The sequence below is a fragment of the Chelonoidis abingdonii genome, chromosome 1, assembly GCF_003597395.2.
Source record: "Chelonoidis abingdonii isolate Lonesome George chromosome 1, CheloAbing_2.0, whole genome shotgun sequence".
In the NCBI taxonomy this organism is placed as follows: domain Eukaryota; kingdom Metazoa; phylum Chordata; order Testudines; family Testudinidae; genus Chelonoidis; species Chelonoidis abingdonii.
The window spans coordinates 259,837,541-259,860,140 of record NC_133769.1 but is presented as its reverse complement, the minus strand read 5'-3'; the positions used below and the strand labels follow the sequence as shown (position 1 = coordinate 259,860,140).

At 42.8% G+C, this 22,600-nt stretch overlaps 1 protein-coding gene across 2 annotated transcripts in view; it reads left to right on the top strand.

Annotated features, from left to right (window-relative positions):
• Positions 1–22,600, top strand: part of MCF2L (MCF.2 cell line derived transforming sequence like) — a 48,158-nt gene that overhangs the window by 3,562 nt on the left and 21,996 nt on the right. For both annotated transcript variants that reach the window (XM_032788434.2, XM_075061478.1), the window contains exons 4-14: positions 21–145; positions 7,364–7,478; positions 8,137–8,256; positions 9,024–9,215; positions 9,504–9,695; positions 11,209–11,368; positions 11,514–11,590; positions 12,083–12,159; positions 14,753–14,819; positions 15,644–15,759; positions 17,527–17,596. In XM_032788434.2, coding sequence (XP_032644325.1) covers positions 21–145; positions 7,364–7,478; positions 8,137–8,256; positions 9,024–9,215; positions 9,504–9,695; positions 11,209–11,368; positions 11,514–11,590; positions 12,083–12,159; positions 14,753–14,819; positions 15,644–15,759; positions 17,527–17,596 — 1,311 coding nt within the window. The remainder of the gene's footprint in view (positions 1–20; positions 146–7,363; positions 7,479–8,136; positions 8,257–9,023; positions 9,216–9,503; positions 9,696–11,208; positions 11,369–11,513; positions 11,591–12,082; positions 12,160–14,752; positions 14,820–15,643; positions 15,760–17,526; positions 17,597–22,600) is intronic.

Here is a 22,600-nt window from a genome sequence, read left to right as displayed (position 1 = left end):
ATGTTCTTTGTTTTCTGCAGGAGGATTTGAGGTTAGCTTTAAAACAGGGACATGATATCCTTGAAAGTAATAGAAAGCCAGTTGCTGAGAACTCTGACTACAAACTCAACGAAGATCAACTTGACAATCAAACCACTGTGGAAAGGTGAGGTGAATGAAATATGGAATGTGCATTAGTTTATATTTTACTCATTTCTTTTATTTTCTAGTATTTAATTTTTATGCATGTAATTAGCAAACTGGCAAAGTGATTCAAGGTGGTAAATATTTAGAAGGTGTTAGTGGGCAGTAGCTCATCTGCTCCAAATCCTCTGTTGAGCAAAGTGCTGCAGGGTTCTATTTTGTCTCTTTTTTGTTGCTCAGTCTGCATGCAAGGGAGATAAGGATTCAGTTTGGGTGTCAGTGCCATCAATATACTGATGACACTCTGCTTTGTATCTCCATTTCATCTGGTTCAGATGATGTAGTTGGTCAGCTGTCCCACTGTCTGAAGAAGATTGTTACTTGTTTGAAGAGATGGCTGGCTGAAACTCAGTCCAGCTAAGATGGGTGATATTGTTTTGGGGGAAGCAGTAAGGGAGATCTTCTTTTGGTTATCCACCTTTTATGACCAAGAACCTAGGAGTCATGTTAGGTCACCAGCTGTTTTTGCATGTCCATATAGCAACTAGCAGAGAGTGCTTTTCTCCTTCATCATCAGATAGTCTTTCAGATACAGACTTCATCAGAGACATTCATGTCCTTGGTACCTCTAAATCAGTGGTTCTCAACCAAGGGTACACGTACCCCAGGAGTTCGCAGAGGTCTTCCAGGGGATACATCAACTAATCTAGATATTTCCCTAGTTATAAAATAGGCTACATAAAAACAAGTAATTGGTACAAACTAAAATTTCATACTGATAATGACTTGTTTATACTGCTCTATATACTATACACTGAAATGTAAGTACAGTATTTTTATTTCAATTGGTTTATTTTATAATTATATACACCTCTACCCGGATATAATGCAACCTGATATAACACGAATTCGGATATAACGTGGTAATGCAGTGCCCCGGGGGAGCGGGGCTGCGCACTCCGGTGGATCAAAGCACGTTCGATATAATTCGGTTTCACCTATAACGCGGTATGATTTTTTGGCTCCCAAGGACAGCATTATATCGAGGTAGAGGTGTAGTAAAAATGAGAGAGTCGGTCAGCAGTTTTTCAGTAATAGTGTGGCTGTGACGCTTTTTTGTATTTTTGTATCTGATTTTGTAAGCAAGTACTTCTTAAGTGAGGTGAAACCTGGGGGTAAGCAAGACAAATCAGACTCCTGAAAGGAGTACAGTAGACTGGAAAGTTTGAGAGCCATTGCTCTAGATTGAGTGGTGCAATGTGGTCTGCCTGGGATAAGTTAAAAGGCGACCCAGAAACTTCAGCTAATGCAGAACAGAATGTAGTGGTTCCTCGCTTAATAATGTGTGATGCATGGCACATAACATTGGTCTGTAATCTACTGTGACTGCCAATTCAGTGTGTAGGTTTTGACCATTAAGAACTTTATTTGATTCCTGGTTAGTTTAGACTTCCTATCACCTCACACTCATACCTGACAGTTGAGATTGGCTGGGACTATCCAGCTGACAACTGGCTTGGAGGCAAGATGGTCTCAGTGGAGGGCTCATGACTCTGGAACTCTCACCCTTTGGGCTTAAGAGACCAGCTTAGCTGATCTTGGGGTACATAGAGCGCGCTATATATTTGCTCAGATCTTGTCTGAGAAGATGATTGAAATGGAGAGAGTTCTTTTCCCTTAATTACTTCTGGGGGAATTCTGTGCCACTGCGGAATGCAGAATTTTGCAGAATTTAATGTGTGCGCAGAATTTCCTTTCTCCCACAGAAATGGGCTGCAATGCTTCTGGGGGCCACTGGATCCAGCAGAGCCCAGCATGCACATAGAAGACACTGCTAGGGGGAGAAGGAGATAGAGGGTTCCCATCAGCTGCAGTTCCCAGCACACCCCGAGGAACGGAGACTGCAGTGTTCAGGAAACTCCATGAAGTCTGGGTCCCAGCATCACGCTGTTTCTCCCTGGGCTCTGAGGAGTAGAGGGTGTCTAGGCAGGGTGGGGGCCCAGCTGGGCTCTGGGGGGTAGGAGGACGGGTGTGTGGGCTGGGCTTTGGTGGGGAGTGGGTGTGGGTATCTGGGAAAAGGGGGGCCCTGGCTGGGCTCTGGGGGGAGGGTAAGAGGACCGGGAAGCAGGCCGCCGCGGCCTACCAGCGGGTCCGCCTCTTCCGTGACTCGTTAGTCACCTATGGGGTAGGTCACGGATTGCTGCGCGGCCTGCCGGAGGCTGTGATCTAAGTTGTATTTGCCTAGTTTATTGATAAGAATAACATGCAAGACCATACTCAAATGCCTCACTAAAGTCTAGGTATACCACATCCACCGCTTCTCCCTTATCCACAAGACTTATTATCCTATTACAAATAGCGCTACATTGGTTCAAGTTTAATGCTCTTTTTTTCCCTGGGCAGAAGTTTAACTGTTCAAATTTTATCCTAATGGGTCTGATACAACAAGGTACTTAAGCATGTGCCTAACTTTAAGCACAGGGGGCAGCCTCATTGGATCACTGCTCATGTGCTTCTAGTTCGGCACAGGCCATTACATGCTTTGCTGAATCAGGAGCACACATCTGGAACTAGTTCTGTGAAGTTCCACTGCCTTAAAAGCATGGTGACACATGGTAATCCAGTGCTGAAGGGAGATGCAGTTACCGAACGCTGGTGTGACTGGAACTGGCCTTTTGGATTCTAGAAAGAAGTGAGTTTTGGTGGCTATCTGAAGCCTTTAAACTCTTTGGCCTGACTCTTGATCTCATGCCCAGTGCAAATCAGGAGTAACTCTACTACAGTTCATGGAGTTACACCTGTGTAAAATTGGTCTACCCTGTGTTTTAAGTTCAAACACAAGTTTGTACAGACTGTTAAAATAAAAGCTCAATTTTAGAAGCTGAAATTCACTGGAGGAAGCAGCGGGTCTTGGCCTACGACCGGTGTGTACACTTCAGAAAGGGCAGCTTGACCCCGCATCCTTCCTGATAAGAATTGTATTGGAGTTGCTGATACATGCATTTTAAAAGAGCAGGATGTACCCTCAGGAATGTCTATTGGGTCTCAAGGCTGCAGACTCTGGAAAAAACCCACACCTGGTTAATCAATAATCAGAAGGAACCTCTTGCTTGATCATTGAAACTGCTTTACTTAACAAGGTTTTCTTTAAGGGACATGTTCATTCTATTACTAATGTATAAATAAGGGGAAAAAGTTTGAGATAGTTGGGACTCGTTTGGGACTCTGGGGACTCTTTTGGACTCTCCCTCTGGATACATCTTGCAGTCCTTACCAGCAGACAGAAGATTTGGCCACCGGCAGCCTGCCGCTGTGTCACTCAAAGCCACACTCAGCTTTGGTAATTATCAAGGGTTGGGGGTGTTTTACTAACTGTTGCGACATGTGTAAGTGCTTGAGACTAGTAAAGTTTAGCTTTAAGTGAAAGCACTCTTGTGTTGTCCTGTTTGTGCCAGCCATATGAACGGAGTGAATAGAAAATATTTACTCTGGGGTCCAGCTCTCATGAGCCAGGTGTTAAATGTTAGCAGTAATATTTTCTACCCCACCTCAGACTGAGGCCTATGAGTGTTTGGAAGACACCATGGCCAAGCTCCAAGAAAGAAAGTATCCCCCCCGCCCCCGCCTTCCATACCCACTGCTACCAGACATTAATACTTCACTTCATGCAGCCGACCAGCCACACACTAACATGGAGCTGAAAGCCCTAGCTTCATCTAGAACGATGTATACATCACTGGTGTATTTCCTTACACATTAAGAGATTGTTCCACCTCACTTTGATGTCAATGGAAGTCTTGCCATGATATCAGTGGGAGCTGGAGTAGGTGTGACAGCAGCAACCCTATAGAATGCTAAGCATCCTTGACTTCAGTGAGGAACTCAGGATAAGGTCCTCAGGAGGGAGGATTCGGAGGCAGAGGGCAGACTGGTTTCTCATCATCTTCCTCCCCAGATTACAATATACAATGATAAGCTAAGTAGTTTCATCCTCATCAATTTCAAGTGCCACGAAGGAGATACCATGACTACAACAAGGAACAGAATTTCCTCCCACCTTTTCTTTCCCCTCTCTCTGCCCCCTTTGACACAAGATTCAGCTCTCCAGGTATTGATCCACGTATTGGTTGGAGAGCCAGATCTGGGCTCTGGGGGGTGTAATCTGGGTTCTAGGGTGGGAGGAGTCCTGGTATCTGATATCCTGGCTGGGCTCTGGGACGGGGACAGGAAAGGGGCAGAGAAACAGGAACTGGGTTTTCACAGGGGGTTTCTTTAGCTCTCTACTTCTGGAGGAATTTTTTGTGTGACTCTATTGTTGCAGACATACCTGCTGACAGGTATTTTTTGAAAAAAATTTACCAAAATAATTAGGGCTGTTGATTAATCAAAAAATTAATTGCAATTAAAAAAAACTTTATCTCTGTTAATGGCAAGTTTAATCACACTGTTAAACAATAGAATGCCAATTGAAATGTATTAATATTTTGGATGTTTTTCTACATTTTCATATATATTATATTCTGTGTTGTAATTGAAATCAAAGTGTAGTTATTTTTTATTACAAATATTTGCACTGTAAAAATGATAAACAAAAGAAATAGTATTTTTCAGTTCATCTCACACCAGTTCTGTAGTGCAATCTCTGTCATGAGAGTGCAACTTACAGATGCAGATTTTTTTATTTTTTGGTTTCATAATTGCATTCAAAAACAAAATTACGAAGACAAACAAGTTGGTTTACATTTACACTAAATAATGCTGCCCTCTTCTTATTTACAATATCACCAGAAAGTGAGAACAGGCATTTGCATGGCACTTGTATACCTGGAATTGCAAGGTATTTACGTCCCAGATATGATAAACATTCGTATGCGCCTTCATGCTTTGACCACCATTCCAAAGGACATGCTTCCTTGCTGATAATGCTCATTAAAAAAGCAGTGCGTTAATTGAATTTGTGGCTGAACTCGGGGGAGAAATGTATGTCCCCTGCTCTGTTTTACCTACATTCTGCCATATATTTCATGTTATAGCAGTCTCTGATGATGACCCAGCACATATTGTTCATTTTAAGAACACTTTCACTGCAGATTTGACAAAACGCAAACAAGGTACCCATGTGAGATTTCTAAAGATAGCTACAGGACTCGACCCAAGCTTTACGAATATGAAGTGCCTTCCAAAATCGGGAGGAGTGAAGCATGCTTTCAGATGTCTTAAAAAAGAAACACTCCAATGCAGAAACTACAGAATCCGAACTACCAAAAAAGAGAATCAACCTTTTGCAGGTGGCATCTGACTCAGAAAATGAAAATGAACATGCATTGGTCCTCACTGCTTTGGATGGTTATTGACCAGAATCTGTTATCAGCATGGATGCACGTCCCCTGGAATGGTGGCTGAAGCATGAAGGGACATATGAATCTTTAGCGCATCTGACTCACAAATATCTTGTGATGCTGGCTACAACAGTGCCATGAGAATACCTCTTCTTGCTTTCAGGTGACACTGTAAAGAAGAAGTGGGCAGCATTATCTCCTGCAAGTGTAAACAAATTTGTCTGAGCAATTGGCTTAACAAGAAGTAGGACTAGGTGGACTTGCAGGCTCTAAAATTTTACACTGTTTTATTTTTAATGCAATTTTTTGTACATAATTCTACATTTGTAAGTTCAACTTTCATAATAAAGAGAATGCACTACAGGACATTTATTAGGTGAATTGAAAAATACAATTTTTGTTTTTTTACAGTGCAAATACTTGTAATCAAAAATATAAAGTGAGCACTATACACTTCATATTCTGTGTTGTAATTGAAATAAATATATTTGAAAGTGTAGTAAACATCCAAAAATATTTAAATAAATGTATTCTATTTAACAGTGCAATTAATTATGATTAATTTTTTAATGGCTTGACAGCCCTAAAAATAATTGAAACTGGCATGATCATGTAATGTTGTTTTGACAAATAAAATTTTCAGAATTTTTCAGAATTTTAAAATATTGTGCACAGAATTTTTAATTTTTTGATGCAGAATTCCACCAGGAGTACCTTTTTATGCATGGGTGAGGGCAGAGCTTTTGGTGTATCGCTGGCTTACATGGGCTTAAACATTTTTTAAGCAATTGCTAGGTGCCTGATATAAAAAGTAGAATCAAATCGGTAGAGTTAAGTATTAGATATTAAGGCTTTTCCTCTGTGTTTTGTCTTAATTTACTGCCAAATTTTAAGCCCTTATATGACCATAACACAGAGATACAAATTTGAACAGTATTATAAAAACAGAGATAATTTCCCCAGGATGATATTTTAAGTTGTTTCTGTGTGTCATTTTGTGTTCCTATATATTTGCTTTAGTTCCAGACGTTTTCCATTTTCATTTTGAAGAACTTGGCATTCCAACTAACAGAGTTTGACAGAAGCAACTTCATTTCTCCCATCACTGCAATTAGTTACCTACAAGCCATCTGTTCATTGTTTTGAGTAGTTTATCCAAATGTCCCACGTAGCTGTGATATCAGAGAAAACCTGGAGTGAACTACAGAGTCCATATAAACTCCTCTTCTGAATTAATTTTAATTTTTTAATTCATCCAACTCCTAAATGCTTTAAAAAAAATTTTTTTCAAAATTCTGGTGAATTTTTGTGATGCTGTAAGTGAGGCAAAATACACCTCAGTCCTGACCTGATGCTATATTGTTATACCCTAATTGCAGAAATGTACATTGTGAGGATAAGTACTCAGATACCATAGTGCTAAATGCAATATTCTCTCTATATACATAGGTAGGTTGAACAGTAAAATAGGCATAAAACATTTGGGTTCAAACCTGTCTTAAATTACAAGTGGAACAAGTTCTTCTTTATCACACTTGTAAACTGCAGATTGATAGTCTCTGCACAGGAGAGAGAAGTATAAAGGGTATCACAAACCAGAACTTAGATGTGGGTATGTGCCGCATCTAGATCTAGCCATTGCTATCCGTTTTCCATAAATGCTAACGTTCATGGTGGATTTCTGTTTTACGTCAATATTATTCAAGAAACCACTTACATGCAATATCAGAAATGAGGAAAAGCTACCTAGTAGTATAGGAACATTGGCTACTGTACTGCTAACAATAGTCCATCTGGTTGCTTAGAAAAAGATTTACTTAAAGGGAAGCTTTGAGTTGTCCACTAAAATATGCTATTGTCTCAGACTGTAACCATCACTTTAATCCTGAACTTTCCTTTAGGCTTCTGGCTCAATTAGATGAAACAGAGATTGCCTTTGATGAATTTTGGGCTAAACATCAACAAAAGCTTGAGCAGTGTGTACAGCTTCGGAATTTTGAACAAACTTTTAGAGAGGTGAGAGTTTCTTGATGGTGTTTTAATATTTTACTTTTATATCACCTCCTTCATTCCCAAAGGATGCAAAAACACTTCCCAGATTATTTACATTCAACACCCTCTGATCCTTAAGGCAATGTATTTTTTCCCTTACCTATTTGTGTCTTTCACGTGCAACTGAAAGTTTTCTTCCAAACTTTTTTCTTGTGCTTGCCTTGATCTTACGTTCCACTATCACAGTATGTACCCTCTGGGCAGTCAGTTACTGTCAGTGATACTTCAGGGATTACCATTAGGGTGTGATGTTTGCAGTGTTGTTGCAGCCATGTTGGTCCCAGGGTTTGAGAGAGGCAAGGTGGGTGTAGTAGTATCTTTTATTGGACCAATGTCTGTTGGTGAAAGAAACAAGCTATTGAGATACACAGAGCTCTTCTTCAGGTCACTAGGGAATGATATAAGTAGGAGCCTCGTTGGTTTGAATGCTTCTCTCTCTAAAGACAAAGTGTATTCTCTTTGCAGTGTTCTGATCTCCAGTGACCAATGGGCACAGCTATTCAGTGGTTCCTTCCAAACCAGTTCTCATGTAGCAGCATATTATGCTGGCTGTATAGCACTAGTCTTATTAATGAGGCAGGTGAAATCACCCTCTTGGATATACAGTTGTCTCTCATTTCAGGTCAAAGCAGCTTTGAGTGTTGCGTCCGAGAGGTTATCTGCTTTCACAGATGTGGGAAACAGTGTTTCACATGTGGAGCACATTCTGAAGGATCTTACCAACTTTGAAGAAAAATCACGTGTATGTTCTTGTAATTTCTCCATATTTCTTAGTCTATAGTATATTCTTGCTTTTTGGAAAACAAAAAGTGCAGAATTAGTTAGTGAATGTATTTTATGACCCAGAGCCAAAACTCAGAACTGGATAAAATGAGTGTCTTTTTCCTCCCAATGATTAAAACAGCCAATGTCATTAAAATTTAGAACTGATAAGACTATCAAAAACATTAAAAATGTGACTGGCAAACATTTCTAGTGTGGACACACAAATGGAGAATATTTTTTTTTCAGTTTCCTTATGTATATTTTGTAGAGGAATAGTTATATAGTTATGTCCATATAGATAACCATTGTAAAGCCTTGTGGTTAAGGCACTGGTCTGGGATTCAGGAGATGGAGATTTGATTCCTGGCTGTCACAGCTTTCATATGTGACTTTGAATAAGGCATTTAATCTGTCTGTGCCTCAGCTTGCCATCTGTAAAATAATGATAGTGCTTCTGACTGCACTGGTGTTGAGATTAAATCCATTCATGTTTGTGAAGCACACAAGTGCTATATTGAAGAGGAGCACCGAAGTATTTGGACATCTGGAAAGACAGGAAAACAGCTTTATTTATTAGACAAGGCAACAGTTAACAATTTGATAAATGAAATTATTTGCATAGCAAATAAATGCACTTTTCCGTAGCAGAATACATGTTTGAGTTTTATTTTGGGAGCTTTTTAAGCATGTTAACCCTAACAGTCTGTCTAAATCTAATATTTTAAAAATGTTTCGCTTTCTTAGGAATCCTTAGAAAACGCTAGGGTGTTAGCTTCTCAAGGTGACCAGCATGTTCAAAACAACCACTATGCTGTGGACTCCATTGTTCCAAAGTGCAATGAGCTCCATCATCTCTGTGATGCAGTTGTTACAGAGACAGAAAAGAGGAGAGGTCTTCTTAATAAATCTCTGGAACTGCATAGTCTATTGGAGAAGGTAAATTTTATATGAAATAGTTCTGCTTCCCACCTCACTTGCTAATAATATTGCAAACATGTGATGACCCCATATGTTTGAGAAGTAAATAATGACCAGTAGAGGAAGAATGTTTCCAGTGTAAAACGGACATTTGCTAATAGGGAGGGGGAAAAAAATCAGAAATCTGACTTTTCCCCTCTCACATAGCTGAACATTTTGTAAATGTGTGAAATGTATTCTGCTAACCATTCACTTAAGTGTTTCCACTGATGTGTTCTCTTTCCTGTTTTTGTTGTGTGTTTCCAGTCCATGAGATGGTGTGATGAAGGCATTTACCTGCTAGCGTCACAGCCTGTAGACAAATGCCAGTCCCAGGATGGTGCAGAATCAGCTTTGCAGGAGATTGAGAAATTCCTGGACACAGGGGCAGACAATAAAATCAAGGAACCGAATAAAGTTTACCAACTATATGAACCCATTCTCAACCCGGACCTAATGGTACCCTTAGGATTTATGCATGTGCACATATGTTTACAGTCACTGTTAATTTTAGATTTGGTTTCTTGCAGGGCTGATGTTAATGGTAAACTGCATAGCTGGCCTCCTAGGGCACTGAATTGTTATTGGCACTTTGAGCCTGATTGCTCATTCTACTCACCAGCTCCACCTGCAGTAGCTGGCAGCAGCTCTTGGGAGCCTCTGGGGACTGCAGCACCAGTATTACTCTAGCCCAGCCCTACTTTTATGTGGACCCAGAACTGCTTTTATTTATTGGGGTATGGAGAAGGAAGGGATGGTCTTCCTCTTTAAAGACTTCCCCTGCAGCAGCCAAAGCCACCTGCTATGACAGCTTTAATATAGGATAATTAGCAGTTCTACCTCTTCCAGGCCAGTGTGCACCAGTGGATGTGACTGAGAGTCACAAGACAAACATGCCTCTAGCTTGATTGTGTCTCCCTCCCCCCTCCTCCCGGCCACAACTCCTGCCTCTGGTTTGCTGCCAAATACATCAGGGATATATAGCAGTGGCCCTAGTTTCTTGGATAGTAGTGTTCAAAGGAGATTCTATCAAATGAGTTCTTGTGGTGTGTCACATGTTAGCAAATACTGACTCTGTGACATGTATGCTCTTTAGAAAAGTGGATTGTTCTAAATGCAATGTCACTCTCGTGTGTCTCTTACCATTCTTAGCTGTTCTAATGTGTGATGTAATTAAGTTGTCTTAAATCCTTACGTGACATAGGAGTATAGGTCCCATTTTCAAAAGTGACTCTGGCACTTAAGAGTCTAGGGCTAGGTCTATGCTTGGGGGCAGGGGGGTCAACCTAAGATACACAACTTCAGCTATGCGAATAGCGTACCTGAAGTCGACGTATCTTAGGTCATTTTACCTGGCCGTGAGGACGGCGGCGAGTCGACCGCTGCCACTCCCCCGTCGACTCCACTTCCCCCTCTCGCCGCAGTGGAGTTCCAGAGTCGACGGCAGAGCAATCAGGGATCGATTTTATTGCATCTACACGAGACGCGATAAATCGATCCCCAATAGATTGATCAGTACCCGCCGATCCAGCAGGTAGTGTAAATATACCCGAAGCTCCACTGACTTTCAATGATGATAAGCTCCATAAGTGCTGAAGTCAGTTTTAAAAATAGGAACTTAGACTCATATGCCACTTACGTACTTTTGAAACATTTACCATTAATGTTGAAGTTTGAATCAATCATAATTTATTTGATTTCCCTAAATTTACAACCTGGTCAGCCGTGAAATATTTTGATGGTGATGTACATTAATGTAATTGGAACTAAATATCTCTGTCTGGCATTATAAATTATATTTTAGTTAGAATGAGGGAAGAATTTCTCTCTTTAAAGTTTAGAACATTATTTCTACATGTTCCTTTTTATATGCTATATAAAAGCTGCACACATTGGAGGTTATTGTACCATAAATGACAGCATGACTTGTAAGTTTATTCAGAATCGTGATAACTTTATGCTATTTCTACAGGAACATGTGCAAAAAGTTTTTCAAAAGCAGGAAAGCATGGAAGAAATGTTTCAGAAGAGACAAGTGAGCCTTAAAAAACTGGCAGCTAAGCAGACCCGTCCAGTTCAGCCAGTGGCACCAAGACCTGAAGTCTTTGTAAAATCTTCTTGTGTCTCTCCAGGTAAATTGATGCAAAAAGCTATTAAATCAGGTCCCTGCATTACACCAATGAACTTGAAGAGAATGTAAGTTATTGTCTGTGGTTATACAAAAGACCTGTGTCAAACCTGCTCCAGTTTAACAGCTGCTGTTTGATTCTGTACCAGGTCTTCGAAGAGGCTCTGACTATGTGTCTGACACAGAAGATAACATGCTCCGGAGAATGAACTACAGAAGACTAAAAGTAATTCTAAATTTGTTTTATCTTGATCATTCTCTCCAGTGTGCAAGTGCACACACACAGAGAACTAGAGAAAGTCACAGTGCTTTGTGAAGTCAAAGAACTCAAAGAAACACAGAGAGCCCCAGACAAGAGCGCTGGTAAATCAAGTTGTGGTGAAAACAGAGTTCTATTTTGTCCTCTAGGGTTATACCATTGCCCTGAGATCATTTTTGCTTGGGAGAAAAGCAAAAGCAGAACCTTTCTAAGCTGGTGGGCTGGCTTCCTCTTTTGTGGGACACTCCATTTATCCAAATTTTCTGATGTTCCCCAAGACCATCTGATAAACTTTCATTCTTTTGCCCTTGAATTTGCCTCATAGTTTCCTTCATTGTTAATAGTTGCAGCCTCTGCTATAAATAAAATAATAGTTCCATATGTCAATGGTATAGCAAATAGCTTGGAAGTATATTTTCCTATTTTCCCTTTGACATACTTTTTCACGTTGTGTTCCAGTGTGAAATGAGTGAAATCCGTCAAAGCAGAGGTGGATCTGTGATGGATGATGAAGAAAACCTAGCTGTGTTACGAAGGTGGGTAGAGCTTGGTATACAACAGCCAGCATGTTGTTCTGATTGGACTGATCAAGGTCTACCATTACCATTTGGTTCAGCAGATTCACATGACTATGATGTAGCCATGGAAGTGCATAAAATGGACTTCCATCTTGCATGGTCCCTTACAAGTCGTCTTCCTTCAGAAAGAGTGATATGGGAGGATTTAGATTTCTTAAACTCCTCAAAATTGCATATTGCAGCCTTATTCATGGTTGGTTTTGTGCTCTGCTTCCTTCAACCAGCTGTATAAACCTTCTGTAAAAGCATATCTTCGACTGCACATTGAGCATGACGCTCCCCCCCATTGCAGTTGATGTCTTCTCCACTGGCGCAGGACTGCAACTTGCTGGGATTGTTTAAGTATCCCCTTGTTTATGACAAGATTAAATCAACAGATATTAAGATGATGCTGTAACTTTTGAAAAGTGAACCTTAAGAAAACTGTTTAGTTTTACATTTGGTTACGATTCAGAAAACCATCTGAGCTTTCATGTTTCTCTGAATCAAGCCTGCAGACCAGGGATCGGCAACCTTTGGCATGCGGCACACCAGGGTAAGCACCCTGGTGGGCCGGGCCAGTTAGTTTACCCGCAGGTTTGGCCAATCGCGGCTCCCATTGGCCACGGTTCACCGTCCCAGGTCAATGGGGGCTGCGGAAAGCGACGCGGGCTGAGGGATGTGCTGGCCGTGTCTTCCCGCAGCCTCCATTGGTTGCTTACCCTGATGAGCTGCGTGCCAAAGATTGTCGAACCCTGCTCCAGACTTGTGGAAGGTAATCTAAGCTAGTGGAAGTGAATCAGTTGTGCTCTGTGGGCTACATTGGACAATATTTTCCCATTTTTAGTCTGCTGATTATATTTTGGTTGTACCATGTACCTAATTTTACTTCCTCCAGGCCAACTTTCCATGATAAATGCATAAGTGAAAAGGGATTTTAAAGTTTCAGTTCAGATAGGTATTAGAGGTTTGAATAGTTATCAAGCCTTAAATAAACTGTCAAAGGTTTTGGTCACCATACTTTGCAATTTTCAGATGATTTTTCCTGAAATTTGTGTGGCTGGTTGATCTGTGTTTAAAATGAAGGACAAATGTGTAAAAACTGGCCATTAGTACATTTACGCTGGAAATTAGAAGAAGATTTCTAAGCATGAGGAGTGTTTCTGAACAGCCTCCCAGTAGGAGTTGTGGGCAGCAAGCAACTTCATCAGTTTTAGGAGGGAGATTGACAAATTTGAGTGGGACTGTATGATGGGGTTGCTTGTGGTAGTAGGGGTTAGGGTTCAGCAGATGTGGGGGTCACTTCCAGTTCATGTTGGTTGTTCCTAAAATCTGATTCTTTAGGACTTCAGCTAGTCCCCTGCAGGAGTCAGGAAAGGTTTCCCTTGCCCCAGTGTATTCTGGTGGGTCTTTTTTCTCCTTCCTCTGAAGCATTAGAGATGGCCACTGCTGGAGATGGGATGCTGGATTGGGTGAGCCAGTGCTGTGAGGTGGTACTGAGAATTCTCTCAGGGGCTTGCCTGGCTAATTCTTGCTCACATGCTCAAGCTCACATGCTGAGCGTATGTGGGATCATGAAATAATTTGTCCCAATTTTTCTGCCTGACCTAATGGTCTGGTCTCCTACAGGCTGTGGTACTTTGTTCTAATTTTGGCTGTTGGGTGTGATGTTAGTGGCCTGTGATATATGAAGGTCAGACTATATGAGCTAAGTATCAGAGGGGTAGTCGTGTTAGTTTGGATCTATAAAAGCAGCAAAGAATCCTGTGGTACCTTATAAACTAACAGACATTTTGGAGCATGAGCTTTCATGGGTGAATACCCACTTCGTCGGATGCATGCCGACTATATGAGCTGCCAGTCCCTTCTGGCCTTAAACTCTATGTTGGGGAGATCTCAAGAAAGTCCCTAGTATTCCTTTGTCCACATCACAGAATCACCATATGAATTCCAAAATTAGTAATCTTGGTCCGGGACAGATCGGGGGTTGGCATAGCAGGGTTTGCAGACTGAAATGTATCGTCTCACCTATCTGAAAAATACTTCACTATAGCTGACTCCAGCCATCACTGTTAGTTCTATGTGTTCACCAGCATATGACACTTCACCCACCCAAAACCATAGTGAGGAAAAGAAATCCCTGTTAGCTGTGGAAAACAAATGTGACAGAGACATGGCATGATATTTCTTCATCGTATGCCATAAATACTGATGCATAAAATGGCTTGAAAATCAAATGACCAACTGAATTTAAAATGTAAAAATCTATCTTCAGTAGCACATTGCAGCTCTGACTCCAGCTCCTGCAGCACTTGAAAATGAAGCAGAACCCGGGCTTAGAGCATTTGATATGTCAGTCTGCTGCCTCAGTATGTAATCTTCTGATTTAAACAGCATCCACCACCCTTCCCATTTTTAGGAAAGACATTTTGACATAAAATATGGATATGCAAATATATATGATATTTATATTCAGCATTAATTGTGTCTGTAAAATAGGCTAAGGAATTTTATAAGGAGATTCATTAGTCTGTGAAATTAACAGTCCTTTCTTAATTATCTCTGTTAACAGCCATGTAATTAATGAACTTATTGAAACTGAACGAGCATATGTGGAAGAACTTCTTTGTGTTCTTGAGGTAAGTCCATTTATCCATATATCTGTTGGTGGAGTCACTCATCTGAGGACCCGACACCTTCAATAGTTTATCCTTTAATTAATAAATTCTAGCAAATGTACAATACAAAAAAAAACCTTGTTTGCCCTATGTATTATCTGTCTGGAAATCATTTTGGGAGGACTGCCTCAGTGTTCCCAGGGCTTAGGGAAAAGCAGTGCTGGTCTAAAGCCACCTTTGCATTCTCCCCTCCTGAACTATGCTAGGTTATTAGACCAGAGAATCTGGCTCGTAGTGCCCAGTGGATAATGTCTACATCTGAAAGTCAGACTTAAAACAGCTTTGCATGCATTTTTTTGTGTGTTAAAATGCTAAAGGACAGGATCTGCAATGATTTTTGTTATCTGCAGTAGCGTTATAAATGTGGGTGAGCAAGAACAGTCGTCTGAAATATTGGTGTTTAAGGTTGCGTAGACACATAGCTAGCTTTATACATTTCAACTGATAGTTTCAAAGAGTTACAAAAAAATTGCAAATTACATACGAATAAATGATGTGGAAATATGCTAGTTTTGCCTTGAATGTGGTGACTGTGTAAAACTTAGTTGCATTCTTATTTAACAAGAACATTCAGTAATTCTTCAAATTAACTCTTTAGAGATTATGAATGTGTGTGTACAATCCTTCTGAGCATTCATTTTGATGGCAGTCAAGAAGAGCAATGTTGGAAGTGTTAACATTACATAATTAATGCAGAAATCTTCTGTTATTGGCTGCTAGCAGACTGATTTGTGGAAGGGAGACAGGTGTTGGAACTAATTAATCTGCCTCTCTCCATGTCACAGGGGTATGCGTCAGAGATGGACAATCCTTTAATGATGCATCTCATTTCACCAGGGCTCCTAAATAAGAAGGATATTTTGTTTGGGAATATGGAAGAAATTTATCACTTTCACAACAGGTTAGTGTTTGTGTTCAATCACAAAAGCTGTTAGTGAATGGGTGGGTGAGGGTAAGAGAATGAATGAATGTTTTCAGTTGTGTTATACCATTTTGTGTAGTACTGCGTTGGTGAGGGAGGGGTCTCAGATATTTTTTAATCATATTAAAGGATGCTGACTTAGTCCATCCTCAGTATCTGATACATTTAAATCCAAATTGCATAGGAAAAAGAAGGCAAAGTACCTAAGGGAGACAAGGAACCTTGCATAGAGCTGTATGAAGCTATGTAATATCTGCAAGAAGCATAAAGCAACCAGTGTTTTGCTGTGTGCAGTCTGTCCTTTCACTCACCCAATTAGTGGAGGAAATTAAACAGTTTCAAATGTAATACAAACTGTCTTGCAACCATTACAAAGTTACTGTCATCACTCCATAGTAACATGACCGATCCCTGGATATGGGTCTTTTCTTCCTGCCGCTAAATATTAACTTCTTGCCTCAGCCACTAACCATTTTATCCCAACATTGATATTCCTCTGTGTGGTGATGGCTGCTGAATTTACACTCTATTAGGGAAATTGACCTTTCACAGAAGTTTGAATTAGTGGCTACTGTTTAGCAGATCTTCCCCCACAGGGCAGAATTGGAACTGGTATAGGAAAGATAAAAATATAATTTAAAATTCAGTATGAAGAACAATTGTTACATTCCGTATACAGTCATGTAGGATTTGGCCAACAATTTTGATTAGAAAATTGCCAACATGTGATCTAGTTAGGTTTTTTTAAAAGTAGTTTCACGTACGATACTTGTCCTTGGGCCAATGTATGTGGTTTTACAATCACATTATTCTATTTCTTTAAATATTTTTCCTCACTCTTTTGAGGTGAAGAGTCCACACACAATGTGAAACTATCTAGAGGAAATAGCACAAAATGCTGCCAGATGCACAAAGTAAACAAACAAAACATTCTTCTCCAATCTCGTTCAGTTATAGTAATCTTCTGTACCATTGCTAACAGTAGGTTAAAGAAAAATTTCAGAAATGTAATTTTTAAATTGGTGGTCTCTTTCAAATAATGAGATGGGTAAATATGTTTAGTTTTGTAGTACACGTTGAACCTCTCTAGTCCGGCACCCTCAGGAATTTGCCGAACCATAGGAGGTCAATGCAGAGTGCCAGCAGGTCTCCAAAGGTATGGGAAGTAGGGTGCAGTGGGGTGATACAACATCCCCAGGCTTTGCGCCCAGCATTGCCCCCCCCCCCCACCTGGGGGACCCGTTGCCACCCGGTGTCCTGGCTGCTGGCCCCAGGTCCCAGCTGCTGGCCCCATGTCCAGGGTCCCAGCTGCCAGCCCCAGGTCCTCCCCCTCCCTCCTGGAGCTTAAACGCTGTGAATCTGCTGTTTGTGGTGCTCTGAGAGCACTGGGAGGGAGGAGGAAGAGTTGGTAAGTGTGGAGCCACTGGCATGCAAGAGGCACAGAGGGAGGGGGACAGAAGGGGGAGCTTGGTGCCGGTGGATGCTCTGCACCCACTAATTTTTCCCCGTGACTGCTCCAGCCCTGGAGCACCCACAGAATCGGCACCTATGCCGGACCGTGGATTTTGCCGGACCAGGGAGTGCCGGAATAGAGAGGTTCAACCTGTACAATATTACAGCTCTGATGTTTCCTAAACTTTAGAAAATGAATTCTATGGAGAGAGCCTAAGGAAGTCTACGTTATTACAACTGTTTTTTATTTAAGATATTTTGTCATATGACCTAACAAAGTTATCTTCTTTGTAGAGTATTTTTGAAAGAACTAGAAAATTACATAGAATACCCAGAGCTGGTGGGAAGGTGTTTTCTGGAAAGGGTATGTATCATGTATACAGTGTGTTTTACTCGATCGGAGTGGGCAAACTTTTTGTCTCGAGGGCCACATCTGGGCATGGAAATTTTATGGTGGGCCATGAATGCTCACGAAATTTGGGATTAGGGAGTGAGGGCTCCAGCTAGGGGTGTGGGCTCTTGTGTGGGGGCAGAAATGAGGAGTTCAGGGTAAGGGAGGGGGCTCCGGGCTTAGGCAAGGGTTGGATGTGGAGGGAGAGAAGGAGGATGGTTAGGGCTCCGGCTGGGGGTCAGGCTCTGGGGTGGAGCTGGGGATGAGCGGTTGAGGGTGCAGGAGCATGCTCTTGGGTCTGAGGGGTTTGGAGGGCAGGAGGAAGATCAGAGCTGGGTTGGGAGGTTGGGGGACAGAAGGGGGTTGAGGTGGCCCTTGTGGTCTTTTAATGCCATTTATCATTCTGGAACTGAGACTGTGGTGCTACTCCCTCATAAGGAAGTCATAGCACCAAATTCAGGCCTTGCAAATGTAACTCAGCTCTGCGGTCTGGCTGCAGCCTTCTCCATTTTATCCTCAGGGTTCTTGGTTCACCTACAAGGGCACCACCCAAGGAAACCCCTCATAGTGAAGAGAACATAAATGAGCTTTAGATGCTGTAGTGAATGAGTCAGTCCACTAGAGACCCGTTGTGGTATTTCAGGAGCACTCCCCTCTAAAGGGGTTACATAAAAATAGGCGCAATGCCATTGTAATTTACTGAGTGCACCTATTCGTGCCAAGACTAAAATTGGGCAATTGTTTGCTGCAGCCGTTAATATTTTATATGCATTTGTGAGGGTTTTTTTACAGTAGTATTTTTCTTTGTAAATGAGAACAAATATCCATTTTAAAAATCGATGCAAATTCTTCAACTCAGAGGTCAGAATTGAATGACCCATTAACTCTTCCACTGAATGAGCCAACATGCCTTTTAAAGCAGAGGTGGGCAAACAATGGCCTGTGGGCCACATGCGGCCTGCAGGACCGTCCTGCTCAGCCCTTGAGCTCCTGGCCGGGGCAGGAGTTCTGGGGGGGCAGTCAGGGGACAGGGAGCAGGGGCAGTTGAATGGGGCAGAGATTCTGGGAGTGGTCAGGGGACAGGGGGGGTTGGATAGGCGTGGGGTCCTGGGGGGCCTGTCAGTGGGCGGGGGTGTGGATAGGAGTCAGGGGACTTGGGAGCAGGGGAGTTGGATAGGTTGTGGGGTCCTGGGGGTGGTTAGGGATGTGGGGTCCCAGGAGGGGGCAGTTAGGGGACAAGAAGCAGGGGGGTTTGGATGGGTCAGGGGTTCTGAGGGGGGCAGTCAGGGAGTGGGAAGTGGGAGGGGTTGGATGGTGGCAGGGACCAGGCTATTTGGGGAGGCACAACCTTTCCTACTCAGCCCTCCATACGGTTTTGCAACCCCAATGTGGCCCTCCGCCCAAAAAGTTTGCCCACCCTTGTTTTAAAGCATTGAATTGTTAGCTAACAAAGTGATCCATGTGGGTGAATGTTTTCAATGCTATTATAGTTACACATGTGACTTGAAGCAGTTGTTTAACACCAGCGTTCGCTCCTAAAATAGTGGGCTGGACTCCATAAGTGTTGCTTTTAAAAAAAAAAATTCCCCTCTCACCCCTATGGGTGGTATGTGTCTTCCTCAACCTCGGGTCCTCTACCAGAGGCCTGGGAGTTTGAGGGTTCTGCGCAGTATCTTAGCTGTTCCTAGCACTGCACTCTTCTGGACAGAGAGCTCTGATGTTGTTCCTGGGATCTGTTGGAGCCACTCACCCAGCTTAGGAGTCACAACCCCGAGTGCTCCTACCACCACTGGGACCACTTTGGCCTTCACTTTCCGACTCTCTCGTTCCTCTTTCAGGCCCTGATACTCCTTCAGCTTCTCATATTCCTTCTCCTGATGTTGCTGTCACTTGGCACTGCTATATCTATCACCACCGCTGTCTTCTGTCCTTGTCTATTACCGAATGTCTGGTTGATTGGCCAATACCTGCCTGTCACTGGATCTGGAAGTCCCACAGAATCTTAGCCCTGCTATTCTCCACAACCTTCTGTGGAATCTCCCATCTGCTCTTGGGAGGTCTAGCCCATACGCTGTGCAGATGTTCCTGTACCAAATGCCAGCCACTTTGGTTGTGCCGTTCAGTGTACGCTGTTTCTCTGCCTGCATCTTACATCCTGCCACTATGTGTTGGACTGTCTCTGAGGCCTTTGCACAGTGCTGCAGCTTGGTCCTCTCTCGTGTGGTAGACCCCTGCTTCAATGGATCTGGTGCTCAGTGCCTGTCTGCTGCTCTGATCAGTGCCTCAGTGCTGTCTTTTAGTCAGCCCTTTCCAGCCACTGGTAGGATTTCCCAATGTCAGCCACCTCAGCTATCTGTCAATGGTACATCCCTTGCAGGGTCTTGTCTTGCCATGGCACTTCTTCTGCTTGGTCTTCCTCCCATGTCTGCTGCTGCCTCAGCATTCTCTCAGCAGCTCATCTTGGGGGCCAGCTTACTGATGTACTCCCGGCATGTTCCAGGTTTCGTCCAGGACAGTGGCTTTGACACTCGCCAAGCCCCGTCCGCCTTCTTTCCGGGTGGTATAGAGTCTCTGGGTGTTGGACTTGGGGTGGAAACCTCCGTGCATTGTGAGGAGCTTCCGGGTCTTCACATTGGCAGCTTCCATGTCCTCTTTGGCCAGCTCGCTATACCGGCAGGGTATCTGATGACCGGCAGGGCGTATCTGTTATGGCGGGATCTTGTTCTTCCCACTGAGCTGGCTTTTCAGGACCAGTCTTATCCTTTGGTGATACTTGGATGTTGCTGTCTTCCTTGCCTCCTCATCGTGGTTCCATGTGACTGTGGGACGCCAAGGTACTTGTAGCTGTCTGTGTGTCTGCTATGTGGCCGCTGGTAGTTCCACCCATCAGTCTCTGACTACCTTCCTTCTTCTCACTACCATCCGCCACACTTCTTCAGTCCAAATGACATCCCAATATCCTCACTGTAGATCCACGTCAGGTGGATTAGCGAGTCGATGTCTCGTCATTCTTAGCATACAGCTGATGTCATCCATGAGAGGAGTGGTGTGATGGTAGTTCCACTCCTGAACCTGTACCCATACCAGTCCTTGTGATTATCTGGCTGAGGGGGGTTAAGCCTATGCAGGAACAGCAGCGGGACAGTGCATCCTTGGTATATGCACACTGATGGCCACTTGTGCAAGCTGCCTTGAGTTGACTTCCGTGTTGTCTTCCATAGTCCCATTGAGTTCTTGAGGAAGGTCCTTAGTGTCCTGTTGACTTTGTATAGCGCCAGGACATTCAGATCCACGTGTGCGGCATTGAGTCGTAGGCTTTCTGTAGTCAATCCCGGCTGTACTCAGATTGGTCTATCTAGATCTTGAGTCTTGGGCGACTGCTCTATCTATGAGCACTGGTGTTTTAGAGCTTCTGGTGGTGTTCCCAATGCCTTCTGAGCTGTGCTCATGTACTGGCCCATATGGTCCTGTAGCTTGGCGGCTATGACGCCTGATAGGACTTTCCATGTGGGAGGCAGGTTGTTGGCCGGTAGTGGCCGGTTCTGTTCCCTTGCAGGGGTTTTCATGATCAGCACTGTCCTTCCTTCTGTTAGCCAGTTTGGTGGGAGCCTGCTGCTAGCAGCTGGTTCATCTGTGCTGCTAGGTGTTCATGCACTGCTGTTAGTTTCTTTAGCCAGTAAGTGTGGATCATGTCTGGTCCAGGTGTGTCCAGCTTTCATGTTCTTGACCGCTGCTGGATGTCTTTCTCTGTGATGGTGACTGGTTTCTGTTCTGGGAGATTGCTGTGCTCTGTTCTCAGGTCCTGCAGCCACTTTGCACTGGTGTTATGAGTCTTCTCTTTCTCCCATATGTTTCTTCCAGTACTGTTCAGTTTCTGCTGCTTGGTGCTCTGCTGTTTTTGTGGTGTTGCACTGCAGTTGGAGTACACCTTGGATGGTTCTTTTGGAGAACAGGGCATTTACTTTTTTGCTCTGCTTCTCTAGTGTATCTCCTTAGCCTGGTAGCCAGTGTGTGAGCCTTTGTTTAGCAGTCTCTAGGGTTTCAGATGGAGTCAGGCCCTTGTATTTTTTCAGTAGACGAGTCTTATCCTTAATCTCTACACCCTTCTGTAGTTCCACACAGCTGACTAACTTCTCTCTGAGTCACTTTGATTTTATCCTCCAGCCTCATTTTCCAGAATGGTACATACTGTTGTTCTGATCGTGTAGCCAAGCATCTCCAGGATTACAGAGGCTGTAGCATGTACCAGTTCATTGGTTGAGTTATGTGGAGTAGGGATTGTCATGAGGGCTCTATTGGCATCTTCTAACATACTATCTGATGTACTTCTCCACTGAGCCTTGGTAATCGGTCTCGAGGATTGACTGTAGCTAGTTTCTCCATGATCTTATGCCTCATATCCAGTGCTGTGCTCTGCAATGGAGGGGGGCAGTGGAAGTTTCAGCTTCAGGTGTGGGCTGCACATCCACTTGTTCTTCCAGGTTTCTTGAGTTGGGATGTAATGTGGGTTGGTCTATCTCAAACTGTGAGAGCAGCTTCTCTTTACTATGTTGAAGCGTTGGGTAACTGGTGTTTCTCAGTAAGTGTGGATGTAGGTCTTTTGTCCATCCATAGTCCCCTCATACATTTATATTCTCCTCTCATTAGGTCTACTGTGTGTGTAGCGTTCCATCAATTCCAGGTTCTCTTGTCTCGTCATTGAATATGGTTTGTAATAAATATATAATTTGAATAGGTTTGCTTGATTTAAAGACTGTCTCTTCCCAAGTTAAACCCAGAGCATAATATTCAAGATGCTTGCCACAGAGAACTGGGCTAATTCACAGAGAAATGAAAAGAAAACGGAAAAGAGAGTAGAGCTGGTTAAATACTACAATAAAAAAACTAAATAGACAATATATTCATTAAAATAAAAACTTGCATTTGCTTTCAATATTCACAATGTAGCACATTTGGTCAGAAATGAAACTCACTACT